Source organism: Manduca sexta, chromosome 24 (genome assembly GCF_014839805.1).
Source record: "Manduca sexta isolate Smith_Timp_Sample1 chromosome 24, JHU_Msex_v1.0, whole genome shotgun sequence".
In the NCBI taxonomy this organism is placed as follows: domain Eukaryota; kingdom Metazoa; phylum Arthropoda; class Insecta; order Lepidoptera; family Sphingidae; genus Manduca; species Manduca sexta.
In genome coordinates, this window is record NC_051138.1 from 10,966,769 (window position 1) to 10,993,440 (window position 26,672).

The window sequence follows — 26,672 nt, forward strand, 5'->3', positions numbered from 1 at the left end:
CGGGAAGAGGCTGTAACAAATCCGGCCCTGTTAATAAATTCTCATTCAAAGTCGTACCTTTTGTTTTGGCTGCTGCGTCGTGTACAACTCGCAATTTGTCGGGCTTTAGAGCGTTTACGACTGCTAAATGCGGCAAGTACCACGTCCTTGTAGTGTGGGACGCGCGTGGCGCTATTTCCGCGTAGCCCTTCTTGACTAGGGCCTCCATGTGCTCTTCATACCTTTCTTTAAGGTCGGGATTCTTGTCCAACTTGTTTTCTATGTTGTGCAGCCTTTTCAGCGTGTTTTCATAGTTGTTCGGCAATTCCACGCTGTCCGATTTCCACAACAGGGCCGTCTGATATCTTCCCTCCGGCGATCTCTCCGTATGTTCGTTCAGCATCTTGAGCGCCTTCTCGCCGGGGTCGTTCTTGGGCCTGCGGGGTTCTATAAACAGGTTGTCGGATGTTATAAAATCTCGCAAAAGTTCCTCTGTGCGTTCGTCGGTCGTGGTTTGACCGACGAAATTCACTCTGTGTCCCAGAGTCCGAGTCCGGCTTCCATGTATCACCCAACCGAGCGGCGTGAGTGATGCGACCGGTTGATGTCTCCTACCTGACCGTGTTTTCGTGGCGAGGAGGAGATGCCAGTTATCCTGGCCTATGAGGATTCGGGGTTTCGCCTCTTCCGCTCGTTTAGCGGACAGTAGGCCCTTCAGGTGTCCGCAATCCCGTATCGCCTCGTCCGGGATGCGCTGCGCCGCCAACTGGAGATTGTCGACGGTGCGTGCTTCGATGCGAAGTCGTCCCCGGCTTCCTTCAATGTTAAACTTGACGCGCCGAGAATTGTTGCGCGTCTTCCTCTCCCCGTCGTACGTTGCTATGTGGAGTGGTTCGTCCGGTCCTTCCGCGCCGATATCTCGAGCGAGTTCGTCGTCGATGAGGCTCACCGTCGATCCGTCGTCGAGTAAGGCGAAAGTGCGAGCCACTCCCGCCGGTCCTGAAATGCACACTGGGGCTATTTTTAAAAAGGACATCTGTGGAATCCATGTTGAGTTCACTGCCTCGTTCACTGCTTCGCCGGGTGCGTCGGTGATCTTATTTTTTCGTTCCGAGTGCAGCAAGCGGTGATGTAGATACTCGCACCCGTTGATGTCGCATTTCTTCGGCTTGCATGTGTGTTGTTTGTTCCTGAATTTCAAACATCTGAAACATAGTCTGTGCTTCTTTGCGACGTCCCACCGCGCGTCTATGGCGGCGTCGCGGAAGCGAACGCAGTCACTCATCGAGTGCGTTTCTTTGTTACACACACTGCATGTCGACCGTTTATCTGCCACAGTCGTGTGTACCCGCTGTCGGCGTGGCTGTTCGCCGCCGCCGAATCTTGCCGGCGAAGCCTTGTCCGAAATGACTTCAGGCGTGCGAACGGGCTGCAGAAATCGGCTTCTCTTCTTATGAAGCGACAAAACTTTAATAAATCGGGCTCACCTCTATGCTGTGCGGCGGCGAACTCGTACCACTGTCTTTTCAACGTCGGAGTTAGCTTCTCCATAACTGCCTTAGTTACCTCCGGGTTGTAGAGGTAGAAGGCACAGTCGAGCGCTTGTAGTGTGCCCACGATGTTTTCTATCTTCGTGGCGAATGTGCATATGTCTCTCGGCGTATCTGTAAGACGGGGTAGCGCGCGTAGGCGCTCTATTTCGGCTAAGGCGATTGAGTCCGGGCGCCCAAAGCGCGTTTCCAGACTCTTTAACACGGTGTTCGGGTCGGCGTTGGTTATAAGCAGTCCTTGTACTGCTTCCTTGGCGATGCCCCGGAGGCTACGGCGTAGCCGGGACATGTTTTCCAACGTCGTGAAGTGGCTCATGGACTCTATGTAGGCCGCTCTATATGTGAGCCAATCGTGATGATCACCGTTGAACGTAGGCAACTCTGTGTACCTTAAAGGTTGCCTATGCTGTGCGGCTTGCACAGCTTGTGTTATGGCGGACGCGAGTTCTTGATACTCCGTCCTCGGTCGCGATGCGACCAACGCGCCGTCTTGCACTTGTTGCGGGTTCGGCGTTGATTGCGGTTGCTGCGAAGCTGAGTTGTCTCGTAGCCAGGCTGCTACGACGGGCGGCGGTTGCTTCGTAGCGCGGTGTTCGTCGCTCCGTGCGGCGATTACAGGCGGCGGCTGCGTAGCTTGTTGAGTTCGTTGCCACGATGCGGCTTCAATCGTTGGCACTTCAGGCTGCGCAGTCGGGTTCACTGAAAATGGCATAAAACGGACGGATTATTTGTTTCGGGCGTTGTGACGGGATGCGTCGGCGGGTGCACGGCACTGGCTCCCGCCGGTACAGTCGCCGGGTTGTCCCATGATACGGCAGCGATCACTGGGTCCGATGACTGTATAGGGGCTTGCTTTCCCGTCGCAACATCGGTCGGTCGGCTCTCGATCGCGAGTAATTGGCTAGTTTGAACCCAGCTATGTACTCGGCAATCTTGTCCGGCCTCCGTTATGACGGATTCGAGGTCGTCCTCGCTATCCTCCGCCTCGATTTCAGCTAGCTTGGCGGCCGCTAGCTCTATTTTCAGTGCGGTGAGTTCAGCCCTGGCCTGTGCCAGGCGGCGTGCCCTTGAAGCGTGTTTAGTTGACGACGCTGCTTTGCTTCGGGCTCGCTCTTGCGTCGATTGTTCCGTTGCGGCGGCAGGTCGCTCCTCCGCAGCGGTGCAAGGCGCGGTTTCCCGAAGCGTAGCGGTGTGTGTCGCTGTGCTCTCGGCGATTGTTTCTTCGGTTGCTTCAGTTGTTCCGGTGACGGTCGCCGACGTCGCTGTAGCGGACGTCGCTGTCGCCGAAGTCGCTGTCGCCGAAGTCGCTGTCGCCGAGGTTGCTGTAACAGACGCTGATTCCGCCCGCCTCCCGGTGGACCTTGTAACCGGCATCCTTCCCGCTCACGTTAATCCGGCTCACGAAGGACCAAAATTTGGGGCGTAGGATCGGCACAGGACGCCTTTCCGTCCCCACAATGAGTGATGGATTGCGTGAGGGGAAGTGGCAATGCCAATTAATAAGGCCCGGGAGGTTTTTATAACGTATATTCACTATTCACACACGTTAAATAATACAATGATCCGGCGGACACACAGTAGCGGCGTATGTTTCGCAGTGCGGCGTGAGCGGTGCAGCATGCACGTCGCTCTCTCCTTTTCTTGCACTGTTTTTCCTGGCTGGAACACTTCAGGGCTTCTTGTTTTCTTCCTTTTCTTAACCTCGAACTGAACTTGCTGGAACTCGCACTCCCGAATGCCAACAGTGCATTCGCTTATATATAACCCGGCTATCCCGTAGGAGAGCCGCCAAAAATAGAGCCTTTTTGCAGCCTCATTTTCACTTCCTAGCTATCACTATTTTATAAATAAAAGTTGGACCTCTGGAGTCCCCTATGTGAAATTTACACGGTTTTATAGATAAATCAATTACCTATAACTATACATAAAAATAATACGCCTATGTGCGATACGAAAAAAGTTACAATAACAAAACACAAGAAATTTGTCTACAGACGACGCACAAAGGCCTTAAAACGCTATTTACTTTGATATGAACTTATATACAATACCCATGTTTACGGCATGGGGTAGGCAAAGGCAAAAAACTATATCTACGTAAAGTTTCTACACTGTCACTTCAATATCTCGGTCGTGAGATCGCTTTATAACGCACTACTAAAAAACAGTCACACACACGTGCGCGGGCGCATTGTCCGTCCCTCTCTGGGTGTGTCGTTTCGCTCGACACACCTACTGCGCATGCGTGAATGCGCTGTCTCGCTCTTTTCGTGTGTGCGTCCTGCACAATTTTTAATTATTAAATTCTCAACATTGATGTATATTCCCACAAACTTATCTGGCCCGGTGAGAAAGTCGCTGTTACCACATTTGGTGTTGCCAGTAAAAATAAATTATGCAATAAAGTGGGTAAACCAGTTGATGTAAAAAAATATTATGAAAACTACTAAACCGATTTTCGGCTGATGCTAATAGTTCGGAGAAATGCGTGGACAAAGATACATACATACAAATATATGTACTTACTTATAAAGACTTGTATATTTGTTTGGCAGCCTTTACAAACTATTATATGTAAGTATATTGCAGTTCTAATAATAATGAAATGCATAGGTAGTTGCCAAATCGATCTCCTTGTTTGAGATCAAAAATGTGGAATTATGCACACACTATCTGTATACCTGGACCTGACATTAAACACCTGGCGATTTGAAAGAACGTTGGTAAAATATTAATTAAATAAATATAAAACATATTCCTCGAAAATATTTATATTTTAACACAATAATTATGATCATCTACATAGAATGTACGGCGAGTGTTCTCTAACTGGAATACTCCAGCTATTCCAAAGCCACCGGAATTATTTGAACTGTCACTGGCTAAATTAATAATGAAAGGCATCGTCTAAATATGCATCCTTGCTTCTATACTCGTTCTCAATTTTTTTTACGTTATTGCTGTGTTTTTGCGATTCATTTACAGTTATCTTATTGAAGGCTTCTGCAATCAAAGAAGGCATTTCAGAATTTGATTTATCCATACTTTCATCTATTTATTCTATTAGCATGTGCGAAATAGTGTTTACGTGGAATTTATTTTCAAAAGTCTGCAATACTAATCCGTGGCGGCAGCTACGCGTTCATACTATTTTTCGAATGGTATTATAGGTGTATGAAGACGCTTTTCTTCCTTCTTAAAATGTAAAATTCTTCGCATAATTTTCTAAAGCTTTCAGCATTTTTCGTTAGCTATAACCACTAAACGGAAAATAAACACATAAAGCAAACAACCAATGGCAGTTATGTCAACGAATGGCAGGCATATTGACTTTTCAAAATGACGTCATTAGTTCCTCTTTCGGCCACCGGGCCAAATAAGTTTGTGGCACTATAGTAAATACATTCCAACTTATTCATACTTGCCATTTGGCAGCATGGTCAGCGTTGACATTAGTCACTTTAGAAAAAAAAACTTCTGTCAAATTGGCGTTAACAATTAAATCGTAGTGTATAGTGTTTTACGATTATTTTGTAATGCCATTGCTTTATTTACCGCTTAACAGTCATAGATAATATTAGACCCATAAAAATTTACCGTAACTTTTCCTACTTTCAACATTGATATTGGCATAATAATCATCTTCCAACGATGGAGCCATAATCTAAAAATTGAATTGAATTGATTGTATTCTCTTTGTTAACAATATTCATAATTCTTATTTCGTGTCTTATTACAGAAGTTTCTGTTTTGTAATTACGTATATTAATTATCAATTATCAATGGAGTCTTCAAATAACAAAACCCAAAAAATGGGTTGACATTATACCTAAATAGAAAAACAAGAACTGCCGGATATAGTGAAAAAGTAAGTATTGAATTTATTTGGAGGCCCATCGATTTAATTAAGAAAAAAGGCATCGCTCGATGCGGGCTGCTTCCGACATTCGATCTGGAAAATTTTGCGGGAGGCCTTTGTTCAGCAATGGATATCATGTGGCTGATAATATTTTATTTGTTAAATAATTTTTAAAAATATACTTGTTTTATTGGCAGCTCTCGTGAGGAAAGCAGGCAGTGAGCTATGGGCGAGTAGCCGGCTATGAAGTGAGAGGCCGTGGGATCTCTTGTGTGATATATACAGGATGTTTTTTCAGAGTATCCATATTTTATTATTACATTCAAATATATATAATGACTAATATAAAATGAAAAATATTTAAAATTAAGTATAATTAACAAGTTATTTACATTTCACAATATCTCAAATAGTGTTCGATTAATGGTTAATGTTTATACGTTTGTACGCGCGATCATTGATAACAATCATACAACGATACACATAAGCCAATGTGAACATGTGTTAATTTGCCGACGAAACGTAAACCGATCCTTGCCTACTTAGCGAAGCGACGCGGGCACACAGTCCGATAATGATTATTACCTACACATAGCAGATAGTTCTGTATTTTTACGGGTTTTAGAACCATCATAATAAATAAATAATTAAAATACTATTTGAATATTTCAAAATCGCAAACCACTGTTAGTCTTTATTATGGCGTATTTAAAAATTGGAATCAACTATTAACCTTCAACAATACGGGTGGTACCCTGAAGAATTCAGTAACTTCCACACGTAATACTCGCTAACACCGCATTGTTTAGCTGCCTCATTGGTACCAGCACGAGGGTCCCGCTCGAAAAACTCGATAACCGCGTTTTCGATGACCGGGCGTATCACGGCATGTCCTCCTTGATCAGCTGCATAAGAGGGTGTACTGAACTGCCCAAACTCCAATAACCTTTGGTTGGCTTCCAAATTCGTTCTTCGATTGGGTGCGCGGGAGTTAGGTACTCACTCCATTGTCTTTGAAGACGCGGTAATGTTTTATGTTCATAACTTTCCCAACTTAAAATGTAGCACTGTATCATCTCATAATATTCACGGATTGAGTAACTGACTTTAGTTTGTTGAGCCATTAATAACAATTATGACAAATTTGGCAAAATGCAAATCTAAAAAACACGGGCATACGTAATTAGGTCACGGTCAACACTGGCGAGCGGGAGAGCAGAGGGGTGGCGGCGGCGGGCCGCGCGGGTTGCGGAGGGGCAGGAGGCCTCACGGTTTTTGTAGGTAGATAGGGAAGATCGCGATCGGCGCGGGCGCCTGCACCCGCCGAAGTGCCTGGGCGTCGGGCGGTGTGGCGGGGCGGCGGTACGGTGCGGCCCAAGCGTTTGTTTTCGAGCCTTTCTTATCGTATGTTTTGAATGTGTGTGTGGGGCGTAGGATCGGCACGGAACGCCTTTCCGTCCCCACAATGAGTGCTGGATTGCGTGAAGGGAGGTGGCAATGCCAATTAATAAGGCCCGGGAGGTTTTTATAGCGTATATTCACTATTCACACACGTTAAATAATACAATGATCCGGCGGACACACAATAGCGGCGTATGTTTCGCAGTGCGGCGTGAGCGGTGCAGCATGCACGTCGCTCTCTCCTTTTCTTGCACTGTTTTTCCTGGCTGGAACACTTCAGGGCTTCTTGTTTTCTTCCTTTTCTTGACTCGAACTGAACTTGCTGGAACTCGAACTGCCGAATGCCAAAATTGCATTCGCTTATATATAACCCGGCTATCCCGTAGGAGAGCCGCCAAAAATAGAGCCTTTTTGCAGCCTCATTTTCACTTCCTAGCTATCACTATTTTACAAATAAAAGTTGGACCTCTGGAGTCCCCTATGTGAAATTTACACGGTTTTATAGATAAATCAATTACCTATAACTATACATAAAAATAATACGCCTATGTGCGATACGAAAAAGTTACAATAACAAAACACAAGAAATTTGTCTACAGACGACGCACAAAGGCCTTAAAAACGCTATTTACTTTGATATGAACTTATATACAATACCCATGTTTACGGCATGGGGTAGGCAAAAGCAAAAACTATATCTACGTAAAGTTTCTACACTGTCACTTCAATATCTCGGTCGTGAGATCGCTTTATAACGTACCACTAAAAAACAGTCACACACACGTGCGCGGGCGCATTGTCCGTCCCTTTCTGGGTGTGTCGTTTCGCTCGACACACCTACTGCGCATGCGTGAATGCGCTGTCTCGCTCTTTTCGTGTGTGCGTCCTGCACAGTGTGCGTGTGTTAGATTTTTAAGTAGAGACATTTTAAAATAATTGTATTTTTATACACAGATCACTTATATAAGCAAACGAACATATGTATCAATCATTTTATACCATCAGGACATCAGTGATAAATACGTTACGTCAGTAATCAAGTAGGGAAGGGCGGATGCGTTTTCAAGGAAACAAGGCCCACTATATTTGTTATACAATATATTTATTACATATATTATATTGATATATATATTGATATAAATCAATAAACATAGCCACTGATATAATGTTTCATTAACATTAGGTATTAGACATTACTATAGCACCAGTTATACATTTATTATATCTTTTATATATTTTTATATATTATACAATATGTACCTATGTTAGGGTATATACCCTAACATAGGTACGACTCCCAAATTATTAAATGTTTAATCATATCATCATATCATATTAATAAATAATGTTTAATTGTGAAAGAAACTAAAAGGAAATAAAGTGTATTTACTTAACTTGTCAGTCTCTTAGTATTGCTCTGCTCGACGGCTCACGATGAAATGCCCCGTATCAACCAAGTGGCCAGTATTTATATCACTTCGAACGTCAAAACATTTAAGCACTACCGCCATTTCAGACAAATGTTTACAATTTCTAGTTTAGTTACCTTAATGCATTTGTTTACAATAACTTACACAAATAATCACATTATAAACAGTAATATAGCTTTTTTATAAATAATCTATGCTAATACGTGCGTAGGTCAAAATTAGGTATTACTATGAATGTTTATGAATGGCTTGTAGAACTATTAATAAACACCTTTCGTATTGTCTGTGTGTTCTGTTTTTTAGGGACAATAAGTCGGAATTTTATGAAAAAAAAAATGTTTTTTATTTCATGAATCGTCTATACTACCGATTCTGAACCACCCGTAAAAATTTGGCTACACTTTGAAAAAACACCCTGTATAATCAATCAATTAATCAATAATTTATTCAATAAATAGACTTCTGCAGGCATCTATATATGTACTACATGTAGCAAAATGTCTGTAATGTAATTTTAACCGACTTCAAAAAAAAGGTGGAGGTTATCAATTCGACGTGAATTTTTTTTTTTTTTTTGTATATTTGTTACCTCAGAACTTGCTCATTTATGAACCGATTTGGAAAATTCTTTTTTTATTCGAAAGAATTTCTTTCCAGATTGGTCTCATAAATTTTTTCAAGATCGCTTCTGTAGTTTGGTTTTATAATTAAAAAATATAGAATAATTATGTCGTCCAAGAAAACGAAATCGCGAATTTAGCTTTCCTGTGACGTATTTAGTTATGTTTTTGCATTGAGTTTGGTTGACTGTACTTCTCACATACTTATATATATAGCATAACATCTTTTCCCCGTGTCAGGGGTAGGCAGAGGCGTAACATTTCATCGCGATAGTCGTACTGTGTGTGAAACATATCAGTTGTGTTTTTGGGTTGGGTTTGCTTGAATCTACTTACATACATATATATAGCATCACACCTTTTCCCCTTTTCAAGGGTAGGCAGAGGTGTAACATTTCAGCGCGATAGTCGTACTGCAAGCGAAACACATTAGTTGTGTTTTTGCGTTGGGTTTAGTTGACGCTACTTCTTACATACATAGGTACATATGTCATGATTGCCGGATTTTGATAGCTTGCATATTCATAAAATAACAATATTATCGAATATAGTAGGTCGTTTAGCCTGCTTTAACACAAATTATAAAGGAGGGTAGTTATATTTATTGATTAAGAACAAAAGGAATAAAAGGCGATGCAAGCTGTCAAAGCGGCAGTGTACTTCATGCCGTTGAGCTGTCAACATCAATATGATGAACTGTATACTGGAAGTGTTATAGAGTGTACAATATTAAATTAAAGAGGTGATTTAGAGCAAAGATATATTAATTACTGTATGTTGAAAGCGGTGGAAGTGTTTTATTGAAGTGGTGATCTCGAATGTTCTTCCCAGGGTCTCAAACTGTCTCCATACCAAATTTCATCTTAATATGTTGAGTAGTTTTTGAGTTTAACACGTTCAGGCAGACAGATGCAGCGGGGGACTTTGTTTTATAATATATTTTTTAGAACCTTTTAAGAAGAAAAATCCCGTCATACATCATTGTTGCATAACTTTAACCGTTTACGCAGCGCACGAAACGGAAGCAAATATCAGATAAGGTAAATCAATTATATTAATTACCAGCTTCACGATGATCCCGCGATGGGATGGGCTATGTATGCATAACTCGTTTGGCATGTCATGTATCTTCGTAAGTTAAATTCTCTATTATGATGGTATTTAGACAGTTTATATGATCTAATGTAATGGTGTTAAGGAAGGTTTTACGGTGTCTATGCGACTTAATAAATAGTTTTGGAAAATTCATTTCGTACTAAATGGAAAATGGAACATTATTATATTGTGAGAAATTTTGAAATAAATGCTAAAAGTTCTAATATTCATGACTCATGGTTGAATTTAGTGACACGTACCGCTTAGCTACGGAGTGTAAAAAAAATATTAAACTTGGAAAAAGTGCATCAGTAGTGGTGTAAATTACACAATCCTAAAAAATAATTGAATTTTTACCTTCTGGTTTATGATTTAGCAGTTATTCATTGCCATCAGTGTGTTAAAACCTACTAAACTTATCTCGAATCATAACAAATATACCCTCGAATGTTTTAAAACTAAAACACTGTGTGACACAAGTTTTTGCTGGAAATAGTCGGGTTCTGTGTCGATGCGTATGCAGCCCGCGCCTAGCAATCCTCATTGGCGTCCATATTCCATATCGACGTTCTCCGTGGCCCTATTCTGTACGGAGTTCATATTACCAATATGGAAAGCAATAATACTTCTACTTCAAATAATGCGAACAATAGGCGGCTTGTGAAAGATACTCGGCAGGAGAAAGAAACACAAATTTCCAGTGAACAAATGAGGGAGATGGCTCAGGAAATTATTTCATTGGCGTTACGAGAATTTATTAAACATGAAATGTCTGAACTTAAGCCTTGAATGTAGCCTAAATTCTCTAATACAAACAGAGATTAATCTAATCAAAGAAGAGGTAATCAATATTAAGAAGTTAGTTGAATATATTAATAAACAATACGATGATATTAAACAACAGTTGGATGTTCATGCCCAGTCAATTAAATCTTTGGAAGTGGAATCTACAGATACTGCAGACTTGAAATCATCTATTGCTAAATTAGAGACGGAGCATAACTCAAGACCAGTGGGCCAGACGTTCTAAAATCGAGATATGTGGTATCCCTAATATAAAAAACGAAAACCTATTTCAAGTAATAGAAAATATTGCAAAGCACGCAAACATTAAGCTAAATGTTAATTCTGATATAGACTTTATTACTCGCGTCGCTTCACGAAATAAAAATGATAAAAAAAAGAATATAATAGTCCGGTTCATGTCTAGATACCGTAAGAATGATTTTTTGTCTAAAATAAGGCAATTAAAGGATCTTTGAGCCGCTAGTATTGGATATCCCAGTAACCAATCACCGATTTTCTTTAATGAACTTTTAACGAGTGCAAATAAACTGTTACTTCAACAAGCAAAAATGAAAGCGAAAACATGTGGTTGTAAGTTTGTTTGGGTAAGAAATTGTAGTATAATGGTACGTCGCAATGAAACTAGCCCGGTGCTTCATATTAATTCCATGAAGGATTTATCCAAGATGAAATAAGAATTATATTATTGTTTTTAAAATATTTTGTAAAGTGCCACTTAAGGTTAATAATTTTTTTAGTTGGTAACTTGAGATTAACCTCGATTGTTGTTGTTCTATTGGAGGTCCTCTTACCATTATGTAATTGTCATCCCAATATGAGTTGTCTATCCATGACAAGATACTATTTTTCTGACATTTGTTTTTGTGCACTGTGTCTTGCTTTTTGTGTCTTTTATGGATGTAAGTCATCTGATTTGATTTAGTTTGAAGTTATGAATTTTGTGAATTTATACTTTTATTTTGTTATATTCAAAATGCTTATAGTTAACATTAAAATTCCAACGTAACTTAACCGTATACTATCAAAACGTAAGAGGTTTGAGAACAAAAACCATTACATTTTATAATAGTATTTTACGTAATAATTATGATATCGTATGTATCACCGAGACATGGCTGCTTCCGAAAATTTTAGACTCTGAAATATTTGATTCTCGTTACGTAGTATACAGATGTCATAGAGATTATATCACAAGAGGAGATAATATAGGTGAAGGTGCTCTGATTGCTATACATAAGGAATTGACTATTTGGAATTTCATGATCATTCCGACGTTAAATACGGCTGCTGATATAGTATCCATCACTTTTTCCTACGTAAGTACTTCTAAAATTATAAATTATTGTCACTTATATTGTGGTTATTTTCCCCAATGTAATGTACACAAAGATGTATTATTGGAATTTTACGAACATGTGTCTGACAAATTAATCAAATGTCCCAGTGATTATTTCATAGTGTTAGGTGATTTTAATATCCCCGGTGCGGTTTGGACCCGTTCAACCACCAGTCAACATTTTACTCTCAGTGGGGATTTTAGTTCTAATATTGTATTTGAGTTGTCTAATTTTATTTCTTTTAATGGTTTGCATCAATAAAACTCATGTTCTGACGTAACTGTTCGTAAATTGGATTTACTATTAACTAACATTGATTGTCAAGTTACTCCATCCCTAGAACCTCTTGTTGCGGAGGATAAATATCATCCAACATTTATTTGTGAGTTCTCAATAGTTACTTGTAAAACACTCAAACCCCCTGAAATTTGTTTTAAACTTTTCAAAAGTGCCGATTATGATAAAATAAATAATGCTTTATCTCTTATCGATTGGAATAAGTGCCTACCTACTAACAATGTCTACTTGCATGGATGAATTTTATAGAGTCATCAATAATATTATCGATATTTTCGTTTCGACGAAAACTGTTCACAAACGCTCTATCCTTTGTAGTTCAACAAATCACTAGTAAAAATAATTAAGGAGAAGCTAAAATATCATCGAAAATGGAAGATTTATGACCGTAACAATGATTATAATACATTCAAACTGTTGCGTGAAAGATAAAAACTAGTACAGGAAAAATGGTATGAGTTCATAGTCAAGCAGAGGATAGTATTGCCGTAAATAGTAAGTTCTCCTGGTCCTACGTTAAATCTAAAAGGCAATGTAGTAACGAGCTTCCAATGACTATGTTCCTTGGATAGACTATCTCTTCCGATGGGCGAGTTATTTGTGACTTGTTTAATCATTATTTTAACTCAGTATTTGAAGGACATCAAATTGATACTCAATACTCAACTCCCCCTGATCATCAATCTAATTGTTTGCATTCTGTTGACCTTTCCGTAGACAAAGTTAAAACACTTCTTAATAAAATTGATATTAATAAAGGCTTTGGACCCGACGGTATTCCACCACTTTTTTTGTATAATTGTCGTCAAAACCTAGCCGAGCTTTTGTTTATAATGTTCTCCCTCTCCCTCAATGAAGGTGTTATGCCGACATTTTGGAAACAATCTTATGTTATGCCAATCTTTAAGTCTGGGAATAAACTTGATATCAGCAATTATCGACCTATATCCAAGTTAAGTATAATTCCAAAATTGCTAGAAAAAATTGTGTACGACTCCCTTATCCCCAGTTTCAGATCCATTTTAATATCTCAGCAACATGGGTTTGTCACCAAGAGATCGACGGAAAGTAACCTTTGCGAATATCTGGACTTTGTCTACCGCGGTCTTGATGCCGGGCAGCAGGTGGATGCCGTGTATACAGACTATTCCAATGCTTTTGACAAAATTTCGCATTCTATTCTTATAAAAAAACTTAAAGGAAACGGTGTGCACGGCGATCTCCATCGCTGGCTAATTTCTTACATACGAGATCGTAGCCAAGCTGTGGCAGTAAAAGGTTACTGTTCGTCCTTCCTTCCTGTCACCTCTGGTGTGCCCCAGGGCTCTCACCACGGTCCACTCTTATTCAAAATTTACATCAATGACATTAAATTTGAATTCCTTCACCCTGATTTTCTATTATTCGCAGATGACACAAAGATTTTCAAAATTATATATATACATATGTACTATATGTTCGATGGTGTTCCAATCCGTAGAGTGCACTTAGACCATAAACTTATTTTTAGGAAGCACATAGAAAATATTACTGATAAAGCTTATAAAATGCTAGGTTTCTTAATAAGAATCTCCAAAGACTTCAAAAAACCCTCGACAATGATATTATTGTATTGGTCATTAGTTATTTTAAAAATAAAAAAATTAAAACTACTTTAAAATGTATATCTTGTATGTACCTTTATCATTTTAATTAAAATTTAGCGATACTATTTGAATGATGTGCGCGGGTTTTATCGGTGTACAAATTTTAAAATGTTATTATGTATACCTACTGTATATTAGATAATTAAGTATCTTTGTACATTGTTTCTGTGCCTAATAAATAAATAAAAAAATAATTTTAACAAAAAATTAAACCGCCTTCAAAAACCACTCAAAACCAAAAAATATTTTCATATAACACATATATATTGGACACCAATTTTGGAGTCGGTGCTTAATTAAAATTGCTAGTTAGCTATATTTGTTGCATAGTCCATCTATAAGCTAAATTTCTTTCAAACAATTAAAAGGAGTAGGTTTGCGTGTACTACTAACAAACATACAGAGTGAAAGGTGTAATACCAAGCACATGTATGGTGTTTCATCTTTTTATTTCCTCTATTTTCGAGGCAGGGAGTGTAATACACCCACATTTGACCAGCTATATGCAACAGGGGAAGAATTTGGGTAGTGTACAGTTCACAAATTTAAATATATCCTTAATAGCTTCCATTTGCTGTGCTGCGGTGGTGTGTTTATTTCCGGTGACGATCTGACTTGCAGAGTTTTTACGCTGGCAGCACATTGTTTTCGTATATTCGTAAATGTATTTATCTAGCTTAACTAGCAATTTTAATTAGGCACCGACTCCAAAATTGGTATCCAATATATAACTGTTATGTGAATTTATTTTTTGGTTTTGAGTGGTTTTTGATGGCGGTTTAATTTTTTGTTAAAAATATTGTTATTTTTGTGCTTTTTTGTGTTAGTAAAAAATAGACCGTCTCAATGGCATAGTTGTGTTTCGCTCACGATACTACTATCGCGCTGAAATGTTATAACCTCTGCCTACCCCTGAAAAGGGGAAAAGGTGTGATGCTATATATATGTATGTAAGAAGTATATTCAAGCAAACCTAAAACAAAAACACAACTGATATATTTCGATCATAGTACAACTATTGCGCTTTGGTGTTACATCTTTGCCTACCCCTAAAAAGGGGAAAAGGTGTGATGCTATATACATATATGTATGCATGTAAGAAGTAGAATCAACTAAACCCAACCCAAAAACACAACTGAAACGTTTCACACACAGTATGACTATCGCGGTAAAATGTTACGCCTCTGCCTACCCCTGACACTCGGAAAAGATGTTATGCTATATGTATAAGTATATGAGAAGTACACTAAACCAAACTCAATGCAAAAACATAACTAAAAACGTCATAGGAAAGCTAAATTCGCGATTTCGTTTTCTTGGATGACATAATTATTCTAGTTTTTTTAGTTTTAAAACCAAACTACTGAAGCGATGTTAAAAAAAAATTAATGGGACCAATCTGGAGAGATATTCTTTCGAATAAAAAAAGAATTTTCCAAATCGGTTCATAAATGAGCGAGTTCTGAGGTAACAAACATACAAAAAAAATTCACGTCGAATTGATAACGTCCTCCTTTTTTTGAAGTCGGTTAAAAAATAAAAAATCTCGATTCTAGAGTATTGCTCAGCGGTCTGGAATCCGGTTTATAAAGTTTTTATAGACTTAATTGAACGAATTTATAATAATTTTTTAAAGCATATGAGAAATAGATTTAATGTTGATAATTATGTAATATCAAAATTGAACTTCAAACTTCATAATCGGCGTGTCGTGAGAGATCAGATGTTCTTATATAAAATAATTAATAATTTAACAGATTCAATACCTTTATTAAATAAAATTAATTTTAAGTGCCCGAGACTTGGAGCAAGAAATAAACGTCTTTTCTACAATCCCCTTACGAGGACTAAGTACTGCAACAACAATTTTATTTCCCGTGCTTGCAAGTCTTATAATGATACATTTTCCCATCTGGATATATTTAATTTAACCTTCAATCAGTTTAGAAAACGAGTAACAGAAACAGCTTGGAATCAATGAGATTATTGAAAACATAATGTGATAGCATTGTGTCTGTTATTTTGTTGTCTCTTATTTTATATTTGTACGCATTACTGGGTTGTTACTGCTCTTGGTGGCGGGTTATTTCCTATATCTTAATTATATTAAATTCTCAGTTTTATGTTAAAGAGCTAATTAATTGTGGAAACTTAATTGAGCCATGTATTACTTAATTTGCTTCATTTTAATTTTATTCATTATTGCTTGTATGTTTCCCTTAAAAATCCAATAAATAAATAAATAAATAAATATTGTTTAGGTGTATACCTCACATATACACAACGAAATAGTTTTTACGATATATTGTTACGAAATTTTCTTTCACATCTGCAGCTAAGTAGGGAACATATACTCATGGCCATTAGCTTGGGGAAGCGCTTTAAGCTAAATTTAATAGCGAACTGAATAGACTCCGTTTGGGCTACCCGTATGCAGCGCATACGCCTTGCTAATTGTCTTCAAGTAAAGATGTGCACGAACTGTTGCAGTAACTGCATTAACTGGTGGTAGGATATATTTTATATGCGCCCGATAGCCGACCATCGTACACAAGGTGTTACCCACCATAATGGCCCATATAAGTGTGTCGCGTTCTGGGATTAGCCTGTCTATATCCGGTTCCAACAGGCCGGCATAATTGTCTCGACTGCCGTGGGTTCTCTCGTCAGTCAACATTCTATTGGTGTCCACTCCACTTACCATCAGGTGCAGTGGCGTCAATTTAATGTGCATGTATAAAAATACATTGCCTGTGTGTAGCCGTGCTATGTATTCGCCATATTTAGATGCACCGCTTTGACAAAATTCCACTGTATCGATCCGCTTAAAAGCCGGCTGATGTAAACTTTAGTTCGAACTATAATAGAAACTTAGACATTGTAAACCACTCGTATTTCGTTACCTTTTAATGTAACCTATAATATTTTATAAATATATCTTTGTGCATAATATATTGATCGAGGATAAATTACCTGCTCAACGGTACACCGAATTTTACATTTGTAGATATCGTCGTCTAACAAGGTCAAAATTATTTGTCGTTTTCAATAGTAGCTAGAAACCCTCATCCAATGCCGGTTTAATTTACTAATGGTCTCAATACAATTTTTTTTCGTTGCTCCATAAACTTCCTAATTTATTTTCATAAATACTGATCCCACATAATTTTGTGGTTAATTGATAAACAGAACAAAATGTATTAAAACATATTTCGATTTGTGTAATAGTTTTAGGTGTCGCGCTGATTACAACGTTACGCTAAACACTACACAATACTACTATGAAGCAGAATTGATTATATCTAAGTTGGCCTCGTCATATAACTTACAACGCCATGTTACACACCTGTTATCTGCAGCATAAAAGCATAAACAGCTCCACTAATGAAATACCACTGTCCAGAAGCCGATTTAAAATTACAATTTGCTCGTTACATTTTGTGAGATAGATTTAGGAAGCCCCAAACTTCCTCATTCCTTTCTGATCTTTATTCTTTTAAAGGCTTTTAAAACTCGAACGATTGGAATATTTTTTTATCGGATTCCTCAGTAATCAATGAATATAATATATAGGTTTTGCGTGCGGCATCGCCCGCGTCATAGACTTTTCTAGGATAAAAGTCCCCCTATATATTTTCCGGATAGAAAATACCCTATGTCCTTTCCAGAGTCTCAAAATCTTCATACTAAATTTCATCGGTATCCGCTTGGTAGTGTTTGGGTTTATCGCGTTCGGACATGTAGACAGATGTGGCGAGAACTTTTTTGTATAATATATAAATTTTTCAATTAGAACTAATAGTTCCTGAGATCAGCGCGGAAAAACAAACAAACAAAATCTTCAGCTTACATAATATAGATAATCATACCAAAGTCATCATCAGTCACATTTATACATTCAACGCTATCCATTAGCAAAAAGTGTCTACGAAATTATTTTAATGAAGCAAAAACGAGGCGAGAAAAGTGTTAACGCTTTTAAAATAACTACATGCTATTTTACTATGCACTTTACCGTAATTCCGGTAAGCGTTCGCTACAATGTCTCATGAATAAATAAAAAAGATAGATATTGTCGTTTAGGCGATTGTGCTGTTTGGTTATGTTTGGTTATATTTACTACACATTTCTTTTTTTAAATATCAGTATATTATCGAGCTATTGCGAGACATTTACTTCGTCTTACATTATGAATTTTAGAAAATAGTTACTAATAATAATTAATTATACTAGCCCTGTAGCATACTACTCATACTCAGCAGTGCGCGGTATCATAATACCGCGCACTGCTGAGTATGAGTAGCTTACAGCTTACTCAAATAAAGTTGTATCTCAGTATTAGCCAATCGTAGCGCCTCTTTGGATACGCACTGCGTGGAAAGTCATGCTGAAAGCACGCAGACACTAACTTATTATCCATTGCGCCGTACTCAGCTAAGTAACGTTTGTGAATACGGACCAAAGTATCTATATTTGCGGAACTGACAAGCGACCAAAATGAAAAAGAAATTGTTTCGTAGCGTTGGACCTAATAGCCGATACAATGGTAAAAGTAAAACAGGTTACAAAAACATATAACATGAAAGCATATTGTGCTAACACATTGTTTTATGAAATTATAAAGAAGTAGAATTATTCTTTGTATTGATTATTAGTAGCGGATATAATAGGTACGAGGATTTGTGTTGCATATTATAAGTATGACTGTTTGTTTTATTTTTGTGAGCGAATAATCATATCATATTGTTGCTGCCAAGCGTCATTGTGTGAGCACTATTATTTTCTAGTTTTAAGGAACCTGTCAATAACTACTGGCTGTTATATAAGTCATTCGATCTCATGTCTTAGAGTGATGAGCGCAGTGAAGTGCCACGTAAAGCCTTGTTGGTTTATAACTCCGAGTATTACTACTATTAATAAATGTTCGTCAAAGTTACCTTCAGGCGAATGGCTTGCCTGTCGAGACAAGTAAACAATTTTTTTACCATTGTAATTGACAATAACTATTATCCGACTGTAGTCTTACGTAACTTAAACTTACGCAACTGTTTTTTTTACTATGGATATTATAAATATTTTGTTTGAACACTTAAATTACAATTTTATTAAAATTCCGTTTTCATTGCTTGTTTAAACAACATCTTTTGTCAACAGGCATTAAGTCAACACGTTATGCATCGAGTAGACGGCGAGAAGCTTGGCGGTCCGATGTCAGCATACAGCACAATTCAATTTACAGTCCAAAAACATCATTTTATTCGGGGAAAAATAAAGGTAAGGTGACCATGAATTTTGGATTATTTATTCTACAGCCAAGCGGCCATAGACTAGTTGGGAGTGTAACGGACTGATGAGACGATGGTCCCCTGGTTCAAATTCTGATTTTCAGGTGGTTTCTAAAACGTTATGTGTATTCTTTGTAAATTATCGCTTGTTGTAACAGTAAAGGAAAACATTGTAAGGAAACATGCATGTCTGCCAACTCACACTATCTAACTAATCGGACTAAACCAGTACAGCCTAACATGCTTGGGATGCACTTCTTTGGCCTAACAAGCTATTTTGGCCTGAAATCGGGTTTGGTCAATAACATATCTACAAACGTCGTAATTTAAGCAAAAGTACTATTACTTTTGAGTGTTGCTGCCAAGAGACTGATCATCAATACATAAAATGTATATGCCTATTTCCGCAATCTAAAATTATCTGAATATTGAATAGGTATAGACTTATGTTTTTTGATACTTGTTTCATCGGGATACAAGAATTATTGATACTTTTTGGGTTTTTAATTTTTTTAATGATCTTATGAACAAGTTTTTTGCGATACTTGCAAATCAAGAACGCGCGCACAACCACGTCTTAATCCACGAAAGCGTAGGCAGAGGCCCTATTGGTACACCTACTTTTCACCGTGTGGATTTCGTCTCAATATGTGATAGAGGGCGAGCCTATCGCCATATCTTGTACAAATTCCAAGCTCCGAGATGATTCTGGGAGAAAATTCCAATATAAATTTCCTTATATGGGATAATAATTTACTTATATGGAAAAGATAATTTGCTTATATGGGACCCTTCGCCACTGCTAATTACGCCTTTGAAATTTGAACACACCTTATAGGGAAAATAAAACGTAAGTGCAAGAGAGCATAGAACTTATTCTTAATTAGCAGTTTTCTGTTCTTTTGTATTTTTTTATTGTATACAGGCATAACTCTTACAATGTTAAAAAAAAGTTGGTATCGTTTAGTTAATTACAAACAATAATTATTTAACTCATATGCGTAATTTCTGATCAAGGATTTAATAGAAAACGTAAGTTTTTCACTTTACACAAACATTATTTTCATAATTTTCATTAAAGTTACGAAGCTGATTGTTTTTAGCAAACAAGTACACCTCATCAAAAAATAGTAGTAACAAAAAAATCTCAAAGAAGTCTTCTCCTTTTTTAAAAATAGAACATTTAAGGTTAAAGCTTAAGGTCCATTTTTCATATATTTTGTTTCATCTTTAATCTGGGTAACTAAACAAGTATTGTCAAGTAAAGAATTTAAATTCACGTCTAGTTAGTGATTAGTTCTCGCAGTTGAAAGAAAAACGTAAAAATAATTAATATGCATGGATATTTCGGCCTTTAAAATTTCGTCGTATTAAATTTTAAAGGCCGAAATATCCATGCATATTAATTATTTTTACGTTTTTCTTTCAACTGCGAGAACTAATCACTAACTAGACGTGAATTTAAATTCTTTACTTGTCAATACTTGTTTAGTTACCCAGATTAAAGGTGAAACAAAATGTATGAAAAATGGACCTTAAGCTATAACCTTAATATTTTAAATCGAAAATTCTCAAAAATTCTGAAAAATATACATAACTCGAAAACTTGCTTAACACTATTTTTGGGTCACCTGTATAAAATGTAATTAGATGTCCGCATATACAAATAGTATTGTAGATAATGAAGATAGATCTTCTATAATACTGCTCTAAAAAGTAACAGTTTTATAAAACGTAAACTGTTTTATATAAAATGTGAATTCATTGCATCTTTGGTCTTTGTGTATTAAAAACCCTTTTTTAACCGACTTAAAAAAAAGGAGGAGGTTATCAATTCGACGTGATTTTTTTTTTTGTATGTTTTTTACCTCAGAACTCGCTCATTTATGAACCGATTTGGAAAATTCTTTTTTTATTCGAAAGAATTTCTCTCCAGATTGGTCCCATAATTTTTTTTTCAAGATCGCTTTGGTAGTTTGGTTTTAAAATTAAAAAAACTAGAATAATTATGTCGTCCAAGAAAACGAAATCGCGAATTTAGCTTTCCTGTGACGTATTTAGTTATGTTTTTGCATTGAGTTTGGTTGACTGTACTTCTCACATACTTATACATATAGCATAACATCTTTTCCCCGTGTCAGGGGTAGGCAGAGGCGTAACATTTCATCGCGATGGTCGTACTGTGTGTGAAACATATCAGTTGTGTTTTTGGGTTGGGTTTAATTGACTCTACTTCTTACATACATACATATATGTATATAGCATCACACCTTTTCCCCTTTTCAGGGGTAGGCAGAGGTGTTACACCACAGCGCGGTAGTTGTACTGTGAGCCAAATATATCAGTTGTGTTTTTGCGTTAGGTTCCCTCGAATCTACATCTTACATAAATATATATAGCATCACACCTTTTCCCCGTGTCAGAGGTAGGCAGAGGCGTATAATTTCATCGCGATAGTCGTACTGCGTGCGAAACACATTAGTTGTGTTTTTGCGTTGGGTTTAGTTGACTCCACTTTTTACATACATACATATATGTAGCATCACACCTTTTACCCTTTTCAGGGGTAGGCAGAGATGTAACACCACAGCCCGATAGTTGTACTGTGAGCCAAATAATATCAGTTGTATTTTTGCGTTAGGTTTGCTTGAATCTACTTCTTACATACATATATATAGCATCACACCTTTTCCCCTTTTTCAGTGGTACTCAGAGGTGTAACTCCTCAGCGCGATAGTCGTATCGTGAGCGAAACACAACTATGCCATTGAGACAGTTTATTTTTTACTAACACAAAAAACAAAAAATAAAAATAATTTTAACAAAAAATTAAACCGCCTTCAAAAACCACTTAAAACCAATAAATAATTTCACATAACAAGTATACATTGGATACCAATTTTGGAGTCGGTGCCTAATTAAAATTGTTAGTTATATATATATATATATATATATATATATATATATATATATATATGAAATGGTGACTGTTTGTCCAGCTTTCATATAAAGAAAGACGAATATTTCGTGAAACAGTTCTAGCGAGTCCTGCATTGTAACGATTTATAAAGGCTTTATTCAAGTATATGCGAAATATTTTATATCAAGTATGAACGTAAAAATTTACTGCGATTGTAAACTTAGGCGTGAGCGTCAAACCCTTAACTGGCATTTTCTTAACATAAAATCTATGCATAGTATTATAAATCCAATTTATTTTATGCTTGGTCACCACTTTCGTTCCACGGGATATTATAGGTCGTGGAGGGATGGTATAGCCTATTTCGTTGGACGATGCTATAGCATCTCTATATCCTACTTCGCTTACAAGAAAGATACTTGTATGTATGTATGTCTTTTTTAGTCATAAAATTGTAACTATTATTAAAAACTAGTAATATCTGTATCTTAAGTCGCGCGTTTATGGTACACGCGTTCTCTACGAGTCCTGATCGCGTACAGAAACCGATCACATCGGGTTCGTTGCAAGTCTTAGCGTATCTACAGTTCATTTTAAATAATTTTTTCGTGCAGTTACCCTTAAAAACTTATTGCTTGTTGCAGATTCGTTGCTCAGCAAATATGTACTCAATATATTTCAAGAGTACAGAGAAAACTGCAGAAGAAGAGAGAATAAGAACCACTCCCGCCACCTTACCAGAGGTGAATAACGCAGTTGTGTATTCTATACATCGAACGCCACCGACACGTAAGTAGACCCACCATAATATAATTATTCTTAAGGAAAAAAGCTTAGCGAGAGATGTTATTGTTATTTGGAAAGTTGAAGGCGTTTGCCTTATTTTCTATGCTACTGGTTATTTTTATAGTGCACAACAAATACGTTGCGTACAGCATCGAGTTAAACAATAGAAATTAGCATACAGAACATCATTCCACGCTAATTTCACGCAGATAACGTAACGCGTCGGTGTTTCGGGTTAACACTGTCATAGAGAATATGGCCCCAGAATTTGAAACCTATAGTAGAAAAATCAATACAATGGCAGGATTCTATGTCAGTAACAACATACCTTCATTGCGACAGTCTATCGTCGCTTTGTCCTGCTGATTAAATTTGAGCAGTATTGTTAATAATCTTTCATTTTGAATAGGGTATTTGCCATAGTAAAGAAATAAATAAATTTGGTATTGAAAATTATATAATTTAAGGTGTTAATTAAGAATATTTGACTTAAATTACAAATAAAAATTATTAAATATTTTATTTTCCTAAATAAAAATAAGAGTTTTTGAATCTGTGCATCATTTGCAAGAAACGTGTCAAGCAACCAAGACTAGAGAACGTGACGTCACGATGTATTATATGTAATGTCTTGTCTTTTGGTCTTGTCATTCCGAAAAAGATTTTGGCGCGTTTCATTCGTAGGTTTCATTAATATTTATATGATTAATTCGTGTCCAAGGTGCACTTTACTGAAAAAAAACATGGAAATTGGTTTTATTAAAGCTGACAGTGCAAATTTGCCAAAAATTTAGTCTTTTATGATCGCAAATTTCTTTGCCTCAAACCCGGACTTTTGTTCTGCAGAATTTAGGAACGTGGAAACTTCATTGTAAGTACAAAACTATCCTTTTCTGATATTTTGTTCAATTCACAATAGATTACAGTTTGATTTATGTACTTAGCCTATTTTTTTTGCTATAAAATAACCTTTGTGTCATGCATGTGATAGGTACATGTTTACTTTATAGACTATAAATACAAATTATAATATATTATTACGTTACCAATAAAATCATAACTTATGAGGAATCTTACTCTGATTAGGTACCTGTTATTTGTGTAAAATCTTTTCAACGAAAAGTTTCTCGTATTGTGGCTATCTGTGATGCTTTATTTCTATTTTTACAGATCATCACGACAGTTGGATGATGATGCTATTTCATATGCTAACTCAAATCCTAAAACATCAAGCTGATTACAAAGTGCCCGATATTTTTCAGTTCTCGATGCATTATTAGAGCATCAAGCATAAGAAAGGAAGTGACTGTGAAACGTTTTTAGCCAAAATTAATGGGGTTTTTACACAAGAAAATATAAATTTTGTGGAAAGTCTGACTCGAGCACAACACAAAATTCAAGAATGGCATGAGTTAAGGTATTATTTATTTATAGGTATTTGATTGTATTTTAAATGTGATGTTGCCCTTTTAAATGTGATTTATTACTGTAAGAATTGAACTAGTAAGATATTTAAAATCAATGTTCTAGAGCAAAATTCCCAACTTGGGGTCTGGACATATCTAGAGTCGGCTGATTTCAATGTTAAAGCTATGAAGTTTCAGGTTGTGCTTAAGAGAAGCATTTTATTGTGATTTAAGGAGGTCTGTGGTGATCATCTTTGCTCATTTAGTGGTCCACAGCTAAGAAAGGTTGGAAAATGCTGTCTTAGAGTAATATATATTGGAATTATATGTTTCCATGTGAGATGCAATCTCAAAATGTAAATTAGTCTTGTAGCTTTACTAGTCTTTGATGTTTGTGTTCACATTCATATGTGTTGGGTACCCATTCACAGGGCATCCTAGTGGTGATATAAATGTATATGTGGCCACCAGGCAGTCACTAGGTTAACATTTAAAAAAAAATGAATTTTCTTTTCAGGAATAAAAGCATCAAAAGTATTTGATGTTTCACGATGCAAAACAACTGTTGGATCCTTGGTTGCCTTAATAATGGGAGCTAAAGTACCAGATACTCCAGCCATGAAAAGAGGAAAATCATTGGAAGAAGTAGTAAGAAAGGAGTTGGAAAAAAAATATCGCAAGATTGCAGAATGTGGTTTTATTATCAGCCAAAAATTCCCAATAGTAGTTGCATCGCCAGATGGTATTTTAAAGGGTGACACAGTTATTGAAATTAAATGTCCAACAAGCCAAAAAAGTTTTATATATTATATATGTAACAACACAATCACAGAAAAGTTTACAGTCTAAGTTCTTTTGCAAATGTATGTGAGTAATTTAACAAAAGGTTTATTTTGTGTGGCAGATTGGGAATTTGAAAAAAATAATAAAGTCCATGTAATACCAATAGAGTATGATGAGATCAAAGTAAATGATATTTTATCTAAAGTTGTAAACTTTTAGAAGAATAATGTTTACAATCTATTGTAAAAACTTATTTTTATAACTTAATATAGGAAAATAAAACATTTAATTCTAAATTTTGTTTTTATTCGTCAAATGTTTTAAATTAAGGAGCCTTGTAAATTAATTAAGGCACATGCAATAACAATGCAATCGTCCAAAAACTTAATTAAATTTGTATTGACAACTGAATGCGGTTCTAACATTGAGAACTTCCTTAGACGTCGGGTGACTCTTTCAATGTGTATCAGTAAACTTGCATTCTCCTTAGTTTTTCGAGCTTTAACTTTGATTTAATTGGACTTAACTGATACACTTGGCGGTCTCACTAAACTACATCCCTGTTGCTCAATATGCACAGTTGCTCAATATGCTTGAATCCTCTATCAGCTAGTATAATCGCACCAGGTTCCCAATGATCTAAAAAGTTGCAATTTTCAACCAAACATACATCGCTAATCCATCCACCATAACCAGGAGAAATGTAGTTAATAATACCATCAGGTGTGCTACTTATAAGGTATTTTATTGTATTGGCCTTTTTATAATCTTGAATAATAAACGAATCTCACGTATTGTTTACATTAAGACTATTACATCATGACGTCACGCCCTTTATTTGTCACGTGACTTAGCGTTTCAGCGGGAAACACAAAATGTATTTATTAAAACTGTCTTTTTGCTATTAAAATGGCTCTAAATATAAAAAATCAATTGATAAGCGTATCTTTAGAGACTCTAGAACATTTTAAAGTACTTTACGAAAATTTGTCAAATACCCAATTCAATTGGTCTATTACATTAGGTATATGTCTATAGAGATTTGGTAAGTTGACTAAATAAGTATTCAGATGACGGGAAATTTCATACGGTGGAAATTTTAAGCGCTCTATACAATTATACCGTTCTAATTGACTTGCCTGGTGAATGCATAACCACTATTTAGCTTTAATGTTGAAGTTAGGTCGCATAGATTTAAGCCGTTTTACAAAATTTACATCTTTTTATGGATATAATATGCATTTTAAAATAAAAAGACAAAGTCAATGCGGTAGTAGTTTAATACTTTCTTGGCTCAGCAGAGTGACTACACTGCTCTGATGCCTTTAAATCAACCTCACTATCCTGAGTGATGAGATGTGAAATCTGTTTTGTCCAATAATTATACTGACTACGGTTTCTTTGAAACAAGGAAACTGTGGCGTTTGCAAACTGATGCTTGTTGACGGAAATGGACCGTGTTGTATGTACC

At 36.7% G+C, this 26,672-nt stretch overlaps 1 protein-coding gene across 2 annotated transcripts in view; it reads left to right on the forward strand.

Moving 5' to 3' along the window:
• Window positions 1–10,967: 10,967 nt before the first annotated feature.
• The window catches only part of LOC115450882, a 43,821-nt gene continuing 28,116 nt past the window's right edge, over window positions 10,968–26,672 (forward strand). Inside the window, exons 1-3 of one of the 2 annotated variants that reach the window (XM_030179030.2) lie at window positions 10,968–12,057; window positions 19,176–19,295; window positions 22,871–23,015. In XM_030179030.2, coding sequence (XP_030034890.1) covers window positions 12,001–12,057; window positions 19,176–19,295; window positions 22,871–23,015 — 322 coding nt within the window. In that variant the 5' untranslated portion in view covers window positions 10,968–12,000. The remainder of the gene's footprint in view (window positions 12,058–19,175; window positions 19,296–22,870; window positions 23,016–26,672) is intronic. The other variant, XM_030179031.2, reaches the window with a different exon arrangement.